The 19,608-nt window shown below is 46.7% G+C and overlaps 2 protein-coding genes across 9 annotated transcripts in view; one reads left to right on the top strand and one right to left on the bottom strand.

Annotated features, from left to right (window-relative positions):
• Positions 1-220: 220 nt before the first annotated feature.
• On the bottom strand, positions 221-10,391 carry lacc1 (laccase (multicopper oxidoreductase) domain containing 1). 6 transcript variants are annotated; one of them, XM_076746526.1, is made up of 7 exons: positions 8,830-10,391; positions 8,575-8,720; positions 2,823-8,171; positions 1,934-2,112; positions 1,549-1,714; positions 1,164-1,389; positions 221-846 (listed from the first exon to the last, which is right to left on the bottom strand). In XM_076746526.1, the coding sequence occupies exons 3-7, from the start codon at positions 3,319-3,321 to the stop codon at positions 636-638; spliced, it is 1,281 nt and encodes a 426-aa protein (XP_076602641.1). In that variant the 5' UTR covers positions 3,322-8,171; positions 8,575-8,720; positions 8,830-10,391; the 3' UTR covers positions 221-635. The 6 variants fall into 6 exon arrangements, with proteins under 6 accessions (XP_076602641.1, XP_076602639.1, XP_076602638.1 ...); XM_076746524.1 differs by having other exon boundaries at positions 2,823-4,847; positions 5,006-8,720; XM_076746523.1 differs by having other exon boundaries at positions 2,823-4,892; positions 5,006-8,720.
• enox1 (ecto-NOX disulfide-thiol exchanger 1) overlaps positions 10,379-19,608 on the top strand; it is a 92,628-nt gene continuing 83,398 nt past the window's right edge. For 2 of the 3 annotated variants that reach the window (XM_076746519.1, XM_076746522.1), the window contains exon 1: positions 10,379-10,681. The gene's annotated coding sequence lies outside the window, so the exon portion shown is untranslated. Of the gene's footprint in view, positions 10,921-19,608 lie in introns of all 3 variants that reach the window. The other variant, XM_076746520.1, reaches the window with a different exon arrangement.

A 19,608-nucleotide genomic window follows, 5' to 3' on the forward strand; every position in this document is an offset into this window, starting at 1 on the left:
GACAAACGTCACCATAAAGTCTCCAGAGTTTAGCTACTAATTAACTCATAGCAGCCGAATTTCCCACCTCTCCCGCCTTCACCTGAACTGCTCATTACAGGCACATTAACGACAGCTGCTGATCTTAATTTGTTCTGTTCAATAAAATCAACTTTGACTTTAACAGCACGGTTAACATTTGTTCAACATTAACATTAATAAACTGTGAAACAGAAATGATTCATCACGAGGCAACACTTCAACATTTAATCAGACACAAGAGTGGAAGTACACTGAAGTAAAAGTACTAACACTCACTGTGAAAATACTCTGTTACAAGTAAAAGTTCTGCATTGAAAACATTACTAAAAGCATGTAAGTATAATCAGGAACATGTACTTCAAGTGTCCCCTGTGTCTGTTGTCCTCTTGTCTCTGGTCTCTGTAGATTACTGTGTCTCCTCATTCATGTCCCAGCAGGATGTTCCTGTTGGAGTCGTTTGAGGTGGAGCTCATTTCAAACAGGAAGGCAACAAAGTACAAGTACCTCAAATTTATGCTGAACTCGAGTAGATATACTTAGTTACTTTCCACCACTGGGTGTAACGGGATGTGTTTTCACAGTTTCTCCTGCAGTTATCAGTGATTTGCCCCCCCTCAGACCGGCTCTCCTCCCGAGGGTCCGGCCTGGTCCGCCGGTCCTTTGATCCACAGGAAGCCCACCTGGGTGCCGAAGTTGGTTCCGTCTCTGACGTGGGAGAAGAAGGCTTCGGGGTGGCAGGAGGTGCAGGGCGTCACGCAGGGCCGCTCCGTCGTCGTGTCGTCGTGGATGTGTTCAGGCAGGACGCCGACTTTCTGAAGGAGAACTCTGAGGCGGGAGGTTGGACATTTGACAGCACAGCGTCATCATCTCTCATGTGCATAATGAACAAACGTCCATAAATCTGCTCAGAGATCAGTGATAAAAGACGCGTCATCACGTTTGTGAGTCGACTGTCCGTCCACGCTAACACGAGCCGCTAACAGCTCATTCAGCAACTTGAAAAAATCTGATAAACCAGGAAACATGTTGCCTACAGCTCATCATCATCATGTTACCTGTTTACATGCCCCAGAGCATCATGGGAGCTGTAGTTCCTTTGATATTAACAGACATCAGAGAGCAGATCTGTCTGGCTGAGCTACCTGTTGGCGAGGCGGATGCTGACGTGTGGTCTGGCTGATTCTGGATCAGTGACACAGTCCGGATGGATGCGGCCGTAGTCCCCCGCATGATCCTTGTCCAGGGTGAAGCAACACGAACCCACCGACGGCCCCACCGCCACCACGATGTCGCTCGCACGGCATCCAAACTCCCTCATCATGGCCTCCACCGTCTCCACAGCAACCCCCATCAGGGTCCCTCTCCAACCTGAGGAGCAGTGGTGGAAGTTGACCAAGTACATTTACTCAAGTACTGTGATGAAGTTCGATTCTGAAGTACTTGTGCCACATTTATCAGACAGCTTTGGCTACTTGAACACCTGAGGATGTTTTAAATGTTCTGGAAACGAATGAAAGAAACGTCGACCTGCATGAGCGACGCCGATGACCTTTAACACCGGATCAGCGAACAGGATTGGCATGCAGTCGGCTCCCGGGGCGGCTAAAACCACCCCGGTCTGATTGGTCAGCATGGCGTCGTAGCTCTCCGGCTCGGCCTGCCCCAGAACCCAGACGACGTTGGCGTGGTTCACCTGCAGGAAACAGGCCGACACATCGGAGAGCTTCAGCACGAAGGAAACTGTCTGAGATATAAAGAGCCTCTGCTTCTCTCTTTGGTAGAGAGAGAGTTTTTTGGGGGGTTTTCAATGTGCATCAAATGAGGCGGCAGAGCACACAGAGGAAACTTAGTCAGCTGACTCATGCAGCCTGTAATCTTGTGCAGGATGATTCATGTGAGGACAGTTCAGTACCTTGACCAGACGTAGCAGCTGATGGTGGAAACCAGCACGGAGGGCCAGGCGGCGTCTGTTCTCCTGCACGACGGCCCCGGGGTCCCTCCTGCTCCTGCTGCTGAACAGATTCAAGGAGGACAGAGTCGGGACGTAGGACACGCCGCCTGTCCGAGTGCTGAAGCCATGACCGAAACAGTCTGAGAGACACAAACACAGAAAGTGATGCATCAGCTTGTTTCACACCAATCTCCATTCAAAAATCTGTCAATTTAACCTTGCTCATTGGGAAATGGAACTTTATTTATTTAATTTATTAATTTTAGTAAATTATTATATGTTTATGTACAGCGACACCTTGCCAACAGGTCACATTGAGAAATTAAATACTAACAGACAGAAGTGAATAACAGCCATTAAACATGCTGCTGAGCTGAGAGCAGTTTTTAAGGTTATTCCATGAGGCCGCTCCACTCACAGTAAAAACAGTCTTTTCTAAGTGAGCTTTGGTACCAGGCTCAGCCTCCGTGAGCTCTGTGTCTGACCGGGTCAGAGAAAAGCGACTTACTGTCATCTGTAAAGTTTTTCTAACAGAAACAACTCGCGAACCGTCTGCAGAAGGTCTGTTCACACTCAGGGACATTCAACCAGCACGCGTTTACTTTTATTTTCACTTCAGAAAATAAAAGCATAAATACTTGATTTTCTTCTGATCCACTGTCCAGATACTGCGCTGTTACGTATTAATGGGTGAGTACTGAGTTATTTTGCGCATGTTGATTGAAGTTTAGGTTTGATTTGATTGGTTTATGGTCCTTTGACTCCACAGCTCTGTCTTAATTCCTTTTTTTTTAATTTAACTCCACATGCAGCAGACTGTAAATACGTCAATGTGTTCATTCAAACCGACCTGGAATCAGTGTTGACTTCAGGACTGTGACTTCTCCCTGCAGGCCGGGCAGCTGCTGCAGGAACGCTGACACTTCTTCTTCTACGACTCCTTCACCAGGTGAGTCCGTGTGGGCGAAGCCGCTGCAGCTCGGACAGGTGAGGCTGTCCACGGGCCTCACCTTGTACTCAAAGGCGTACACGGCCGTGAAAAGCTGCTCCTGGTACCGACGCAGCACGTCTCGGCCCCGCGGGGACGTGAGGACCCTGACGGAGCTCAGGTCCAGTCGGTCCACCGTCTGTTTGAACCGGTACAGACACTCGGCAGTGGAGGCGGAGTCCAGGACGTGCACGGTCCCGAACGAGCTGAGAGTCTTGTCTGAAAGGCCGTTTGTGTCCCGCTGACTTCTCCCGCACAGCAGGAACACATGCGGGTCTGATGAGGATTCCTCCAGCAGAGACGCGCCGGTGCATGTCGCACAGCAGCCGTGAACCAGATCCACCAGGACGGCCTCACACATCGCTGACAGCCGGGAGGAAGACCTCAGAGTCAGGGTCGGTGGACGCGTCTGTGCTGCTTCATGGAGGTCTGACAGAAACACAACCGAGAAACTCTGCCGACCCTGCACTTCCTGCAGCGGCCGCCGCAGCGTCGCTCCGCCCACGCTGGAAAGCCCGACCCGGCCTGTGGAAACCGGTCCCGGGCCGCTTCCCCCGCCTCTGCCGACGGACTGGAACCACAGGACCCGGTGAACAAGGTTTCCACTGCGGGCCAGTTTAAAGAAGGTTTGTGAAATGAGCGGAAAAGAGTGAGAAACTGGTTGAATCAAACTTTATTCAGAGACACAAACAAACGACAACAAACAGCTCTGAATACTCTAATGAGAAATAATCAATAAACAGCTGATCTGATGACTCCAAACAGCCAGTCAGATCAGAGTATGAGACACTGGGCCCCTGAACACACAGGGGCCTCCACCCTCTTACATAAGAGCAAGAAAAAGACCTCAAAGAGACTCAGAGCAGCTTTAAACGACGCCCTTCGGCCTCTGTGGTTGTTTTGTGTCTCTTGAATCTTTTTCCTGTTTTTGTGTCTTTGTGGCTCATCCATAAAACAATGAACGTGCTTTTGAGGTAAAGATCTGTAAACTGCACCGCTGTGTGTCTGAAGAAGAAGTACCTTATTTTTCAATGTGTCATAAACCAACATGGACACAATTATAAGACACGTTTATCTGGACACATCCACAGCCGCTAACACCGCTAGCAGCTCACACCCTGTTTGTAAAGATAACAACAAATGACCACATGAACATGATCCGTCTGTGAGCTTTCAGTCAGACGCATGTCTCTTAACACCAATGAAAGGTGTGTGGACGGCAGACAGGAGGACAGACGAGTCCACCTTCACATTACCAAGAACAGAGACAAACGTCTTCCTCAGACTTCACCTGAGAGACTCCACAGAGACTCTTCCTCACCCTTCAAGGAACTCGTCCTCTTCCTCTTCTTTGCTTTCACTTTCACATTTTAGAAGCAGGAAATACACAATTTACTGTTTGATTCAGTTTAACTGAAGTTTTGGCTTTTGGTTCCGTGTCTGTTGGTTCTGTGTCTGTTGGTTCTGTGTCTGTTGGTTCTGTGTCTGTTGGTTCTCTGTCTGTTGGTTCTGTGTCTGTTGGTTCTGTGTCTGTTGGTTCTGTGTCTGTTGGTTCTGTGTCTTCTGGAAGGAGGACACAGCTTTGGTGGACCAGACAGAGTCTCCTGTGAGGAGGTGAGACGTCTAAAGCCACACAGGTTTCCTCAGTAATGAGAGGGGTTAGGCCCCAGTGATTAGAGAGCACGAGCAGCGGCACTGATCACCTGTACGACACACACCTGACACACCTGAGGAATAACCAGCAGACAGCATAGTAACACGAGCCTCTGGCAGCACGGACCAGCAGAAGCAGGACTTCGCTGGATCCTGGCCTCGCTGGACCTGAACGTCCATCAGGACCGGTTTACGGCGGCGGGTCAAAGATCCAGCAGCAACCAGGAAGTGAACCTTCAGCCGAGAGTTTGTCAGCAAATCAAAATGAGGATTCTGTCTCTGAAAGTTTGGATGACGAAGAGAGGACAAAGACAGAGACTGACGCTTCCTGTTTCTCTGAGTGTGTGTGCGCGTGTGTGCGTGCGTGCGACTGTACCACCTGACTGACTCACCTGATGAACTGGAAGGTGCAGGAAGTTCCCGGTGCTGTTTGTTAGCCGCACTGTCGTCACTTCAGGCTGAACACAAAGAAGCAAAAAGCCCACAGAGAGAGAACATGTCTGCGGATCATCAGCGTCGCTGAGTCATCAGTGTGACGCTGAACACACAGTCTGTGGCCTCAACAGCTGACTCGATGCTCTGTGGGACCATTTCACAGGAAGTTCAGGAGGACAATGAAGAAATAATGAATCTTTAAAAGAAAATCCCAACGTCTCAACCAACAGGCTGAAAAACACCTGAAGAAGAACTGCAGGCTGCAGTGCAGTGTTTGAGGAAGTATTCACATCTGTTACTGAAGTAAAAGTACTAATAAAAGTCCTGCATTGAACATGTTGCTCCTGTATGTTAGTTTAATGAGTAAAATGTATTTGAAGTGTTGACAGTAAAAGTACTCAGTGCAGTAAAGTGTCCTCTGTGTCTGTTGTCCTCTTGTCTCTGGTCTCTGTAGATCATTGTGTCTCTGTGTCTGTTGTCCTCTTGTCTCTGGTCTTTAGATCATTGTGTCTCTGTGTCTGTTGTCCTCTTGTCTCTGGTGTCTTTAGATCATTGTGTCTCTGTGTCTGTTGTCCTCTTGTCTCTTGTCTCTTCAGATCATTGTGTCTCTGTGTCTGTTGTCCTCTTGTCTCTGGTCTTTAGATCATTGTGTCTCTGTGTCTGTTGTCCTCTTGTCTCTGGTCTCTGTAGATCATTGTGTCTCTGTGTCTGTTGTCCTCTTGTCTCTTGTCTCTGGTGTCTTCAGATCATTGTGTCTCTGTGTCTGTTGTCCTCTTGTCTCTGGTGTCTTTAGATCATTGTGTCTCTGTGTCTGTTGTCCTCTTGTCTCTGGTCTCTTTAGATCATTGTGTCTCTGTGTCTGTTGTCCTCTTGTCTCTGGTCTTCAGATCATTGTGTCTCTGTGTCTGTTGTCCTCTTGTCTCTTTAGATCATTGTGTCTCTGTGTCTGTTGTCCTCTTGTCTCTGGTCTTCAGATCATTGTGTCTCTGTGTCTGTTGTCCTCTTGTCTCTTTAGATCATTGTGTCTCTGTGTCTGTTGTCCTCTGGTCTCTTTAGATCATTGTGTCTCTGTGTCTGTTGTCCTCTTGTCTCTGTAGATCATTGTGTCTCTGTGTCTGTTGTCCTCTTGTCTCTGGTCTCTGTAGATCATTGTGTCTCTGTGTCTGTTGTCCTCTTGTCTCTTGTCTCTTCAGATCATTGTGTCTCTGTGTCTGTTGTCCTCTTGTCTCTGGTGTCTTTAGATCATTGTGTCTCTGTGTCTGTTGTCCTCTTGTCTCTGGTGTCTTTAGATCATTGTGTCTCTGTGTCTGTTGTCCTCTTGTCTCTGGTCTCTTTAGATCATTGTGTCTCTGTGTCTGTTGTCCTCTTGTCTCTGGTGTCTTTAGATCATTGTGTCTCTGTGTCTGTTGTCCTCTTGTCTCTGTAGATCATTGTGTCTCTGTGTCTGTTGTCCTCTTGTCTCTGGTCTCTTTAGATCATTGTGTCTCTGTGTCTGTTGTCCTCTTGTCTCTTGTCTCTTTAGATCATTGTGTCTCTGTGTCTGTTGTCCTCTTGTCTCTTTAGATCATTGTGTCTCTGTGTCTGTTGTCCTCTTGTCTCTTCAGATCATTGTGTCTCTGTGTCTGTTGTCCTCTTGTCTCTGGTCTCTGTAGATCATTGTGTCTCTGTGTCTGTTGTCCTCTTGTCTCTGGTGTCTTTAGATCATTGTGTCTCTGTGTCTGTTGTCCTCTTGTCTCTTCAGATCATTGTGTCTCTGTGTCTGTTGTCCTCTTGTCTCTGGTCTTCAGATCATTGTGTCTCTGTGTCTGTTGTCCTCTTGTCTCTGGTCTCTTTAGATCATTGTGTCTCTGTGTCTGTTGTCCTCTTGTCTCTTGTCTCTTCAGATCATTGTGTCTCTGTGTCTGTTGTCCTCTTGTCTCTGGTGTCTTTAGATCAGTGTGTCTCCTCATTCATGTCTCAGCAGGATGTCCCTGTTGGAGTTGGTTGAGGTGGAGCTCATTTTAACTCAAACTAATGATTCTTCTCACCGATCGATCGATCGTTTGCTTTGGAAACATTGTGAAAATAGTGAGAAATGTGGTGACAAAGAGCCCAAAGTGACACCTTCACCATGTTTGTTTGGTCCAAACAGTCCAAAGCTCCACATGATTCCAAACACATTCAGATCATTGAGATCATTGAGAGGAAAAGCAGCAAATCAAACATCTGAGAAGATCAAACATCAGATGATTCCACAGCAAAGATCAATAAACCATTAAAACAACCGATGATCGATCACTTTCTGTCAATGCACTGATTGATTAATGGACTAGTAGTTTCAGCTGCTCTTGTATAAACTGTTTAATTTATAACAAAAAAATCCAGATTTGTTTTACAACATATTCAGATTAATTTATGAAGTAACGAGTAACTAAAGCTTCAGATAAATGTAGTTTAGAAGTAGAAAATACTCAAAGTACACATAACATTTTTCTGCATTGTGTACTTTGACATTTTCCTGATTATACTCACGTACTTTTACTTCAACAGGTTTATTGCAGGAGTTTTACTCGTAACAGATTGTGGTATTAGTACTTTTACATAAGTGAAGGATCTGAATACTTGCTGCTGTAGTGACTGTACTTCTTTACGCAGTAAGGATTCAGTATTTGACAGTAGATCACAGTGTGTCGTGTACTCCCTGTGGGCTCGGTGTGTCCATGGTTGCAGTTCTGATGAGCAGCAAACAGTATTTAAAGTGAAAGCTGTGCCTGTGCTCGCCAGCAGGAGGCGCCAGATATCCAGCTCAGGCTTCACCTTCACCATCATCATCCTCAACCGTCCATCACCTGCTTTGTTGATGTCCATCCTCCTAAAAAGAGACGTCACAGAATAACATTCTTTGATTCTCATATTTCAACAGTTTGGTTTGTTTTTAGATTTTGTCAAAAACACATTTTTCTACAAATTCAACAAAATAACAAGAAGAGATGAGAAGGACTTTTCCTCGACGATGCTTCACAGACAAATTCACATTTTTCAGGTCAGTAAAGCACAAACATGTCCACGTCCACGTGCACAAATGTCCACTTAGGACGAGGGGGACATCTTTTCCAGCCTGTGTGACGTCCAGCCTCTGCAGTCCTGAGGAGAGACGAGCCCACAAAATGTGAATTCATGTTAATGTGAGTTTGACATTAAAACAGTCATAACCTTCAGTCTGGACTCTGCAACAGCATCAATAATCAGACTGCGTCTCTGAGTCCATGTGTTCATCTCCTTCATCCAGTCATCTGTGACCAATCAGCCTGTTTACCTGTGGAATGTTCCAAACAGGTGTTTTTGGAGCGTTCCACATCTTTCAGTCTGTGAAACGTGTTGCTGCATCAGATTCACAATAAGAGATATTTACAGAAATCAATGAAGCTGATGAGGAAGAACATGAAATATATTGACTCTGAGCTGATTTCAGGTCAGTTCATGTCAGAGAGGATCAGATCAGCTGATCACATTGTGTTTTACAGTGTGTCACTCTCAGCCGTCCTACCTGAAACAAGTACCTGCAGACGGTCCTCAGGGCTGAAACCGGTTTATCACTGATCACATAGATGAACATTTCTATTTGTCTTTACAGTTAATCTTCTCCTAAAAGACGCTGGACCATCAGAGGCAGACAGTGACGCTCCGAGCTGTCTGCAGTGAACACATGAATGAAACATCTGTCAGAAAGTTGGAAACCTGTCCGTCCCTCATTCAGCGCAGACGTGTGTCTTAAAGCTCGGCTGATGGATGTTTGTCTCACCTGCAGTGGTTGAATACATTTTCGTGTGCTGCGTGTTTCAGGTCACGTGACGTGCTTCATGAAGGCGAGTGGCCTCGGCGGACGTCTGAGCAGCAGCAGGTTGTCTGTTTCCTGTCCTCTGTCCTCTGGAGCTCACGGTCGCCTCTGCTGTCAGAGCGAGCTGCTGCTGCCGTGGAGTTCGTCCTCAGGCCGCACACAGGAGGCGTACCTGCACAGGTTACCACAACACACAGCACAGGCAGTACACAATGTACACAACATACACAATGTACACAATATGCATCTTTACATACTTTCACATTCAGGGAAGAGTTCAGCATCGAGGACACGTGCTCTCAGATGTCAGATGTGATAAGTGGATGTTATGACTCAGTCAGACGTTTTCTACGTGAAACTCTGCTGGTTGACTTTAAAAACGTGTCAGAAAACTTCTTCTTAGGTCAAAAGTTAAAGGAACAAGAAGCCTGTTGACAGAAAAACTTCAGGTAGAAGAGAGATCAGACTCCAGGTGCTCGATCTGCTCCAGAAAACAAATGGCAGCAGACTGAAGTCTGGAGGCAAACAGCTTTCCTGTTAGCGGTCGGTCCACGACCTCGCTCCCAAAGTGCTCCTGACGACAGTCGTTTGGTTTTTTTAGGCTGCGTAGCTTTTACTGTCCTGTTACTGTACTGTTTACATTATGGTTGTTTGCTCGGTTAACCGCTCGCTAAGCTCCGGTGAAACGCCGCTAAAGACGTCTGGAAACAGGACAGAGTACCTTATTCACGTTCAAACTGTGAACGCTGATTTAACAAGTGTTCGTCGAGTTGTTTGTAGCTGTTTTACTTTAAATCATCAGCACAGATTTAAAACAACAGTTGATGTCACACCATTTCCACCATCAGCCCACTCGGTCACAAGACTTTTTTCTGGCTTTTTTCCCCTTATGAAGAACAACTTTTGGTACTGGATAGAAGCTCCTCGTGGTTTCTTGGTTTGATCGATCTGAGCGACCATTAACGACACAAAACATCTGCGTTTTGAGTGTGTTAGTGTTTCCATTGCAGAAAAAAAAATAAAATCACTCCCTGCCCTCCATCTGTGTTCCCACCACAGCAAAAGGGTCATGTGACGTCATGTGAGACCGGCAGTTAAAATAACACAGCTGTTAGCTGTTAGCCGATTCATGGTCCCCTCAGGATGAACTGTAAAAACTTTATTGATCTGTGATTTTCATCCAGCGCCACCATCAGGCCAACATGTTCATGTGTTCAATACTTTGCTTTATGATCAAATACCTGCAGGATCAATGACGTTCAGCCTCAGCTGGACTCTGTTAGCATGCTAACATGCTAAAGTAAGATGGCGGACATGGTAAACACCTGAGACATCAACATGCCAACACGGTCAACAAATTGATGCTTATCAATAATTTTATTTATCTTACGAGTTTATGACAAATTTAATCAATCAGTCATTTCAGATCAGAAATCACAAATGTGAAACTAGATGTCTCGTGCACAGAACAGACCAATCAGATTACAGCACGGACACTCAGGATGAATTAATTATAGGTTATAGATTGTGAACGTATGTGAAGAGCCGGCCTGTCCTCGGTCAGAACCCGGTTCAAGTGCTCTCTGTCCCCGCTGTCCCGGGCTCCACCGCTCGGTCGTTGTGCACGGCGTTCTCTCGGGGACGCGCCCCCGGGTTCCGTCGTACCGGAGGCAGCAGCGGCAGCGGCGGCAGCTCGGTGTCACCGGAGCGCCTGAGAGGAGCCACACAGACGGCGGGATCGTCTCCAGCTTCATCCGCACCGGGATTTATTCACGCTGAGATTCCGGAGCATCTGTCGGATCCCTCCGCCTGAACGGTAAGAAGAAGTCCGCTCTCTGCCGTGTTTTTCCCGTATGTGTGTTATGGTGGAGCGCTCCTGCCGCTCGTCCGCCGCTTAACGTGCAGCTCAGTTCAGCTCACAAACACGAGCCCACCGCGGACCAGCAGGGACCAGCAGGGACTGAAGTGAGTCCGTAGACCAGGTCCAAAGCGGCTCCGGTCTGAGAGGCAAGATGTGAAGTGAGCAGACGGTCCGTGCCGTTCGAGAGGATGGAGGTCTGTAACAATGACACAAAGGCTCTGCACGGACCCACCTTCACCTCAGCAGTTTGAAGTGTTCCTCATCCTCATCCTCATCCTCATCACACTGAAGTGAGCTAAGAGAGGAAATGTGAATGAATGAATGAATGAATGAATGAATGAATGGAGTGAGTGAACACACAGAAGGTTTCTGCTGCTGCTTCCGGAGAATCATCAGAAAGTGTCCTCTGGATGAGAGGCTGAGTGTGTGTGTGTGTGTGTGTGTGTGTGTGTGTGATGCCCTTCACATCAGTTCACCTTGACCATCATGGACAGCTGTGTTCATCCAGCTCGGACAGAGAAAAACGTGATTTTAAGACGTTCGGACGTGAAAATCTGCTGGAAGCTTCCAGAAACACTCAGACAGTTAAGAGCAGTTAATCAGACTTCACGTGCTCGTTCAACAACACGTCACAGAACTAAAAACAATCAGAGGCTCAAAAACACTGGTGATGAACTTCATCTAAATCTAATGAAACATTCAAGATCAGCGAAATGTTTGTGTTATTAGTTATTTTAACCAGACGGTCGCTGATTAAACTTCAGACCCTCCGAATTAAAAGAATCCTTTCCAGTCTTTTGGTCGTAAACGCTGCGTTCAGGTCACCTGGTGGACGGACGTTCAGGTCACCTGGTGGACGGACGTTCAGGTCACCTGGTGGACAGACGTTCAGGTCACCTGGTGGACGGACGTTCAGGACGTCTGTGAGGACTAACTGTCCGTCAACGGTCAGTTTGGGCTGAGTTCCACTAAACTCGCTGGGAGGCGTCCATGTTTGTTTGTTTCAGGCAGATTTCCGCGTTTCCCGCTCGACTCTGTTCTTCTGTGCATTGCATTGTGGGGGAAACGCGTCCATCAGAGCACGCTGATCAATGAGTGTGTGAGCAGTGAACACCTGCGTCGGGCTGTGACGCATCGCTGCGTCCTCACCTCAAACCCTTCATGTTTCTGCTCTTTAATTCCTCCTTCGGAGCCGCAGGTGAAGCTTTGAGCCTCAGACTTCGGCTCCAGACGCCTCGTTTGCTCGCAGGTGAGCCGCCGTCGACTCACAAACACCATCAGGTGGAAACACGTCACCTGGGCGACAGCCTCACCTGAGCGGAGGCGCCGAGCGTCAACACGAGAGACAAACATCTCTTGACAACGAGCTGACGTCAAACTGATCTGTACTGAAGTAAACACAGTCATAGCACAGTGTGAAACATGTATTTAGACTTTGACTCCGGTCAAAGTACTGAAGTATTAGTATCATCGTACCTCATGGTACTACATCATCATGTACTCATGATGTTTGTTCTTCTAATCTGAATCTGCAGAGTAACCGAAACAGAGTAAACACCAGGAAGTCAAAACCACAGGACGTCCCTCTGAAGTGTAGGGCAGTAAAAGTACAACGTAGTACAAAATGCAAGTACCTCAAAATTGTATGTCAGTGTAGTATCTGATGTCCTGCCTCTCATCGACTGATCAGGAGGCGTGTTTGTGTCGTTGGTCTGTGACGGCTGATGAGGAGTGAGCTGAAAAATCAGCTTTTTATCAATAAAACACAATCAATCAATCAATCAATCAATCAATCAAACCATCCATCCATCCATCCATCCATCCATCCATCCATCAAACCATCCATCCATCAATCAAACCATCCATCCATCCATCAATCAATCAAACCATCCATCCATCCATCCATCCATCAAACCATCCATCAATCAATCAAACCATCCATCCATCCACCCATCAATCAATCAATCAATCAAACCATCCATCCATCCATCCATCAATCAATCAATCAATCAAACCATCCATCCATCCATCAATCAATCAAACCATCCATCCATCCATCCATCAATCAAACCATCCATCAATCAATCAAACCATCCATCCATCCACCCATCAATCAATCAATCAATCAAACCATCCATCCATCAATCAAACCATCCATCCATCAATCAATCAAAACGGACTGACGGCGCTGATAAAAACTTTACAGAGATCCACCCTCTGGTTAAGAAATATTCATGTATACTTCATGTAGTATTCCTGTAGTATTCCTGTAGTGTTCTTGTAGTATTCCTGTAGTGCTCTTGTAGTATTCCTGTAGTATTCCTGTGGTGTTCTTGTAGTATTCCTGTAGCGTTCTTGTAGTATTCTTGTAGTATTCCTGTAGTATTCTTGTAGTATTCCTGTAGTGTTCTTGTAGTATTCCTGTAGTATTCCTGTAGTATTCCTGTAGTATTCCTGTAGTGTTCTTGTAGTATTCCTGTAGTATTCCTGTAGTGTTCTTGTAGTGTTCTTGTAGTATTCCTGTAGTCTTCTTGTAGTGTTCTTGTAGTACTCCTGTAGTGTTCTTGTAGTATTCCTGTAGTGTTCTTGTAGTATTCCTGTAGTATTCCTGTAGTGTTCTTGTAATATTCCTGTAGTATTCCTGTAGTGTTCTTGTAGTATTCCTGTAGTATTCCTATAGTGTTCTTGTAGTACTCCTGTAGTGTTCTTGTAGTATTCCTGTAGTATTCCTGTAGCGTTCTTGTAGTATTCTTGTAGTATTCCTGTAGTGTTCTTGTAGTATTCCTGTAGTGTTCTTGTAGTATTCCTGTAGTATTCCTGTAGTGTTCTTGTAGTACTCCTGTAGTGTTCTTGTAGTATTCCTGTAGTATTCCTGTAGCGTTCTTGTAGTATTCTTGTAGTATTCCTGAAGTGTTCTTGTAGTATTCTTGTAGTATTCCTGTAGCGTTCTTGTAGTATTCCTGTAGTGTTCTTGTAGTACTCCTGTAGTGTTCTTGTAGTATTCCTGTTGTATTCCTGTAGTGTTCTTGTAGTATTCTTGTAGTATTCCTGTAGTGTTCTTGTAGTATTCCTGTAGTGTTCTTGTAGTACTCCTGTAGTGTTCTTGTAGTATTCCTGTTGTATTCCTGTAGTGTTCTTGTAGTATTCTTGTAGTATTCCTGTAGTGTTCTTGTAGTATTCCTGTAGTGTTCTTGTAGTATTCCTGTAGTGTTCTTGTAGTATTCCTGTAGTGTTCTTGTAGTATTCCTGTAGTATTCCTGTAGTGTTCTTGTAGTATTCCTGTAGTGTTCGTGTAGTACTCCTGTAGTGTTCTTGTAGTATTCCTGTAGTATTCCTGTAGTGTTCTTGTAGTATTCCTGTAGTATTCCTGTAGTGTTCTTGTATTATTCCTGCAGTGTTCTTGTAGTACTCCTGTAGTGTTCTTGTAGTATTCCTGTAGTATTCCTGTAGTGTTCTTGTAGTATTCCTGTATTATTCCTGTAGTGTTCTTGTAGTACTCCTGTAGTGTTCTTGTAGTATTCCTGCAGTGTTCTTGTAGTATTCCTGTAGTGTTCTTGTAGTATTCCTGTAGTGTTCTTGTAGTACTCCTGTAGTGTTCTTGTAGTATTCCTGTAGTGTTCTTTTAGTACTCCTGTAGTGTTCTTGTAGTATTCCTGTAGTGTTCTTGTAGTACTCCTGTAGTATTCCTGTAGTACTCCTGTAGTGTTCTTGTAGTACTCCTGTAGTGTTCTTGTAGTATTCCTGTAGTGTTCTTGTAGTACTCCTGTAGTGTTCTTGTAGTATTCCTGCAGTGTTCTTGTAGTACTCCTGTAGTGTTCTTGTATTATTCCTGCAGTGTTCTTGTAGTACTCCTGTAGTGTTCTTGTAGTATTCCTGTAGTGTTCTTGTAGTACTCCTGTAGTGTTCTTGTAGTATTCCTGTAGTGTTCTTGTAGTACTCCTGTAGTGTTCTGCTCTGAAACTACACCAGAGCAAAAGACTTGACAGGAGACACGACTGCAGACGCAGGTTTTGTCACAGGCGTCGTGTTCGGTCGAGTTCTGGTTTGGACCGTCTCCACTTTAAGAACTCATGACAGGTAGTAGCAGTACTAGTACTGTAGTAGTAGTAGTAGTAGTAAAGCTGAGCAGACGTCATATTGTTTCCATCCTCCAGACATCAGCGGCTCCATGTGTTTCTGTCTCGTTTCACAGTAGAAGTACACAAAGCGACGCGGCCTGTCTCCTTCAGGAACTCTGCAGTTTGAATAAACTTTATTGTCGTCGTCACTGGACGGAAGCGTTCTCGCTCCGTCGACGTGTCCGGTGTGTCTGCTCAGCTTCCTGTCATGATGTGTGTGATGTCACAGCAGATGATGGCGAGTGGCGATTCCCATGAGGCGGTGGAACCACAGACACCACCCATCATCATCATCATCATCATCATCATCATCATCATCATCGTCATCAACAGACAGCTCTCTGTTGTCTGCAAGCTGTGACATCATGAGCTGACATGACGGGTTGACAGCAGCAGAGTCACTGCAGCAGAATCCGACACCGCCGGGGTCACATGGGGTTGGTTTGGTCTGAGCGGGTCTGAGCGGATCACAGAGGCCACGTCAGCCGCCTAATCGCCCTCAGGACTGTGGGTCGTGAGGGAGGACAGCAGGGCGGCAGCCTCCATCACCGAGCTCAGAGACTCGGGATCCTTCAGAGTCGTCGCGGTGGACCGGAAAGCTCTCAGCCTCCTGCTGTCTTTGAGCTTCTCATGACACCGTGCAGATGAAGCAGCCTGTTAGCTTCCGTAATGTGATTATCCGTCCTGCACGTTCTGCTGTGCCACCTCACAAACACTAATTGACCCCATGCTGCAGCTCAAAGGGCCCGCCGCCGCCGCCGCCAGTGCAGGCGCTCCCAGATACGCTGGAGGAATTAGGCTGTGATCCACCGCCGAGGAATTATTCACCAGAGATGACACCACAGTGTGTGTGTGTGTGTGTGTGTGTGTGTGTGTGTGTGCGTGTGTGTGTGTGTGTGTGTGTGTGTGTGTGTGTGTGTGGGCATGCGCCCACCTTCAGCACATTGTGGGGACCCCAGCCTGGCATCCGGGTCGTTCTGGGGACCAGAATTGTGTGTTTCAGCTCTTTTTGGGGACTAAATGCTGGTTGACATTTCTTGAAGTCTGTTTTAAAACCGCAGTTTTTGTTGACTCCAAAGTGATTTTATCTCGAAGTGGAAGACGAGACAGAACAATCTAAAAAATCTGAATCACCAACCAGATATAAAAATCCAAAGTATGGACGATGGCAGGACTCTAAACGAGGTCAAAGGTCAGGGTGCTTCTTCTTCTGCAGCAGGAAACTCTGGATTTGTCTCATTTTATTTGACTTCTGTCTTCGCAGAATGAGGACTGTGGACGTTGTCCTCCGTCTTTTACTGTGAAATCGGAACACATGGACCTCTCACAGTCTGCATTAGGAGGTTTGGTTTGGCCGAGACAAGCGAGGAAATGATCCCAGACTGACTGAACGGTTTTCACTGGAGCTGCTTTCTGCAGAGGAAAAGGTCCCGATGAGTCAGCGGACACACGGCTGGATGAAGACGTTACCGTCGTTAAACGTCACATTAGACCTGATTATTATTCATATTCCAAACATGAAATAACACTTTGGAAGTTCACAGATCTGTAACAGCTGAAACGTTTAACTTCAGATGAAATATTAGTTTCATTTGAACTAAAAACTGAAGCTGCTGTTAATCACAAAAAACCAAAAACTACGTGAAAATGTTCTTCGGACCAGCAAAACCAACCTAACCTGAGCTGAAGTGAAGCACGGTCCAACTGCAGCGAGCACAGTCTCTGTCCTCCAGCTGCTGAAAGTACTGATACCACACAGTGAAAGTACTCTGGTCCAAGCAAAAGTACTGCAGTCCTGAACATGTTACTGAAGTAAAAGTACATAAGTATAAGCAGGAAAGTGTTGATCCCTCTGAAGGTCACTGACTCCAGCTCCTGATGAGTTTTATCTAAGTGACCTGCACTCAGGTGTGTGTGTGTGTGTGTGTGTGTGTGTGTGTGTGTGTGTGTGTGCAACGATGTGTTGATGAATTTGTTTGGTCAATTGAAAATCAATCAGCAATAATTAATTCAATTTCAACAAAATGAATCAGAGAAAAACAGAAATTCTCACATTTTAGGACGTGGAGCTGTGAATCGATCAAAATGAAATCCTCTGTTATTCGATCAGTTCAGCTCTGTGAAAGACACACACACACACACACACACACACACACACACACACACACACACAGCCAGTTCATGGAGTGGCAACACATCAAAGGAGACTCTCCCATCAGTGTGATGGAGGAAGAGGAGCAGCTGGAGGGGGAAGAGCTGCTGTGACTGAAGTGCTTTCTAATTCGCACAATGGCGTGTGTGTGTGTCTGTGTGTGTGTGTGTCTGTGTGTGTGTGTGTGTGTGTGTGTGTGTGTGTGTGTGTGTGTGTGTGTGTGTGTGTGTGTCTGTGTGTCTGTGTGTGTGTGGTCATGTGTGCAGTGATGTGGGGTCTTTTTCTGGCTCCATATCAAGCAAATCTGGTTTGTGCTGAAGCCTGCAGAGCAGAGCAGGAAATGGGATTCACTTCCTGTCTGTCTCAGAGACGGAGACACTCAGACTGTCCATCCATGACTGAGTGTCTCTGTCTGTCTCAGAGACGGAGACACTCAGACTGTCCATCCATGACTGAAATCATGAACTAATCATTATGACCATCATCAGTTAATCTGTGTTCTGTGTGTCTGTCACATTTTCAAGATGAAAATGAGCCAAAGTTCACATCTGAGAGTCAGAATGAGAGAAATCTGTGATTTGATTCAGTGATTTTCTGCTGTCGTCCAGCTGCTCTGCTCTGTGACAAACACCCACAGTTCATCTCAGACTGGTTCTGTTAATGGGAAACAAGCGAAGCAGCGCGAGGAGCGACACCACGGGCCTAAAGTAACTTCACTGAGATGGCAGACGTTACCTGGTCTGGCTCTCTCCAGCACATCTCACTTTCTGTCCCTGGAGTTAAGCGTCTCATCTTGTAACTTATTATTCAGTGTATTAATAAACGTTACGGTGGAGATGAGCCAGGTTTCAGCTGTCGTCTCCGTCCAGGTGTGAACTGAATCAGCCTGAAATCAACACACAGCTTTAAATGTCACTCGCAGGAAAAGCTGACGTGTGGAGGCCCCAGAGTCCGCCATGTTTATCAGCCAGCCCAGCTGTTGCCATGGCAACACACATCCATCAGTGTGGGGGGTGAAGCTTCTGGAAGGCCTCCTCCAGAACGATTGACTCCACCTTTAAGTGATGAAGCAAGCATCAAAATATCTGCTCGTTCATTTTCAGCTTTCAGCTCTGAAATGAATCAACGCTGCTTTATTGTGAATTACACCACATTAGGAATTCAAGGGGTGTGTGTGTGTGTGTGTGCGAGCGTGCGAGCGTGCGTGCGTGCGTGCGTGCGTGCGTGCGTGCGTGCGTGCGTGCGTGCGTGCGTGCGTGCAGCTCTTCAGATCCTGGACAGACTCTCGGTGTGAACGGGGTGTTAATGCTTCCTGGTCTCTGAGCTTCATGAAGGAGCAGCGTCCGGTCGTCATGGCGTGTGTCTGTTTCTGGTTGTCGGCGTGTCGTCTGTGATGAGGTCTGGATCGTCTGCACGTGTCACGTGACGTGACACTTTCCCTCCAGTGAAACCATTTTCATTCTTTGCGTTTCAGTGTTATGAGGCAAGAAAATCTGGTCCAGTAATCAGACTGTGGTCTGTCACTGTGAGGCTCCATTTAAAGTCCCATTTGTGTTGGAGGTGGACTCTGGTGCAGAGTGCTGGGCTGAGGACCGCTGCTGGACCAGTCCCACTGTCCAAACTGGCTCCGGTTCAGCGGAGCAGCCTCTAATAACGTGTTTTACAGCTCTGTCTTCAGGCTTTTGAGTGCAGCGTGTTGAACGTTGCCTCCACGATGTAGCTGTTAGCCCGTGCAGCTGAACATTAACACACATTCAGCAGCTGTGTGCAGAGACTCAGCGAGTCCAGACGGGCTGAGGAGGTTTGCTCCGCTGCAGACGTCCTCCACCCTGCTGCGGCTCGTGCTTGGTCCTGTTATGGAGCTCGTGTTTGCTCTCACTGTGGAAGCTGCAGCACAGTCGAACTCCCCGTGTGCTGAGCGCTGTGTACGCACAGAATGACAACGCACTTCTGCAGGGTTGATCACACTAGACCTGGAAACACGACTGTTTCTCTGAGTTTCACCTCGGACTGAAACAGCACTTTCTCCTGTGGGCGCTCTCACGGCGTCTGTGTTTGACTGTGGACGAGGTGAAAATGTGGACGGAGGACACACTCGTGGACGTAAATCGCTTTCACACAAAACAGCATTTTAAGAATGAGACGTCGTGGTGGGGACGCGGTCTGAAAACAGGAAGCACTCACGATGTTCTACCACACCATCAGCAGCAACCAGTGACAGAGACCAGCAGGAAATGAAGGGTCTGCAGTGTGATGTCACAGAACAGCTGACCAATCAGAGCCGAGCATGTAAATTATGTGTTAAAGCTTTAATGCTAAACACACTCCAAAGCCACAGATTCAGAGAGGAGACAGGCTGTCCTCTGTACCTGTGTGTGTGTGTGTGTGTGTGTGTGTGTGTGTGTGTGTGTGTGTGTGTGCGTGTGTGTGTGTGTGTGTGAGGGTTTAGCAGAGGTGTTGTAGATAAGCAGCAGGCTCTTGCTCTTCCCATTAGGCTGGCTGAAGAAGGATGACTTGACTTCCATCTCCCCCACCCTCCCTCACACACACACACACACACACACACACACACACACACACACACACACACACACAGTGTCCAGGGTTAAATG

The sequence above is a fragment of the Chaetodon auriga genome, chromosome 13 (genome assembly GCF_051107435.1).
Source record: "Chaetodon auriga isolate fChaAug3 chromosome 13, fChaAug3.hap1, whole genome shotgun sequence".
Classification (NCBI taxonomy): Eukaryota; Metazoa; Chordata; class Actinopteri; order Chaetodontiformes; family Chaetodontidae; genus Chaetodon; species Chaetodon auriga.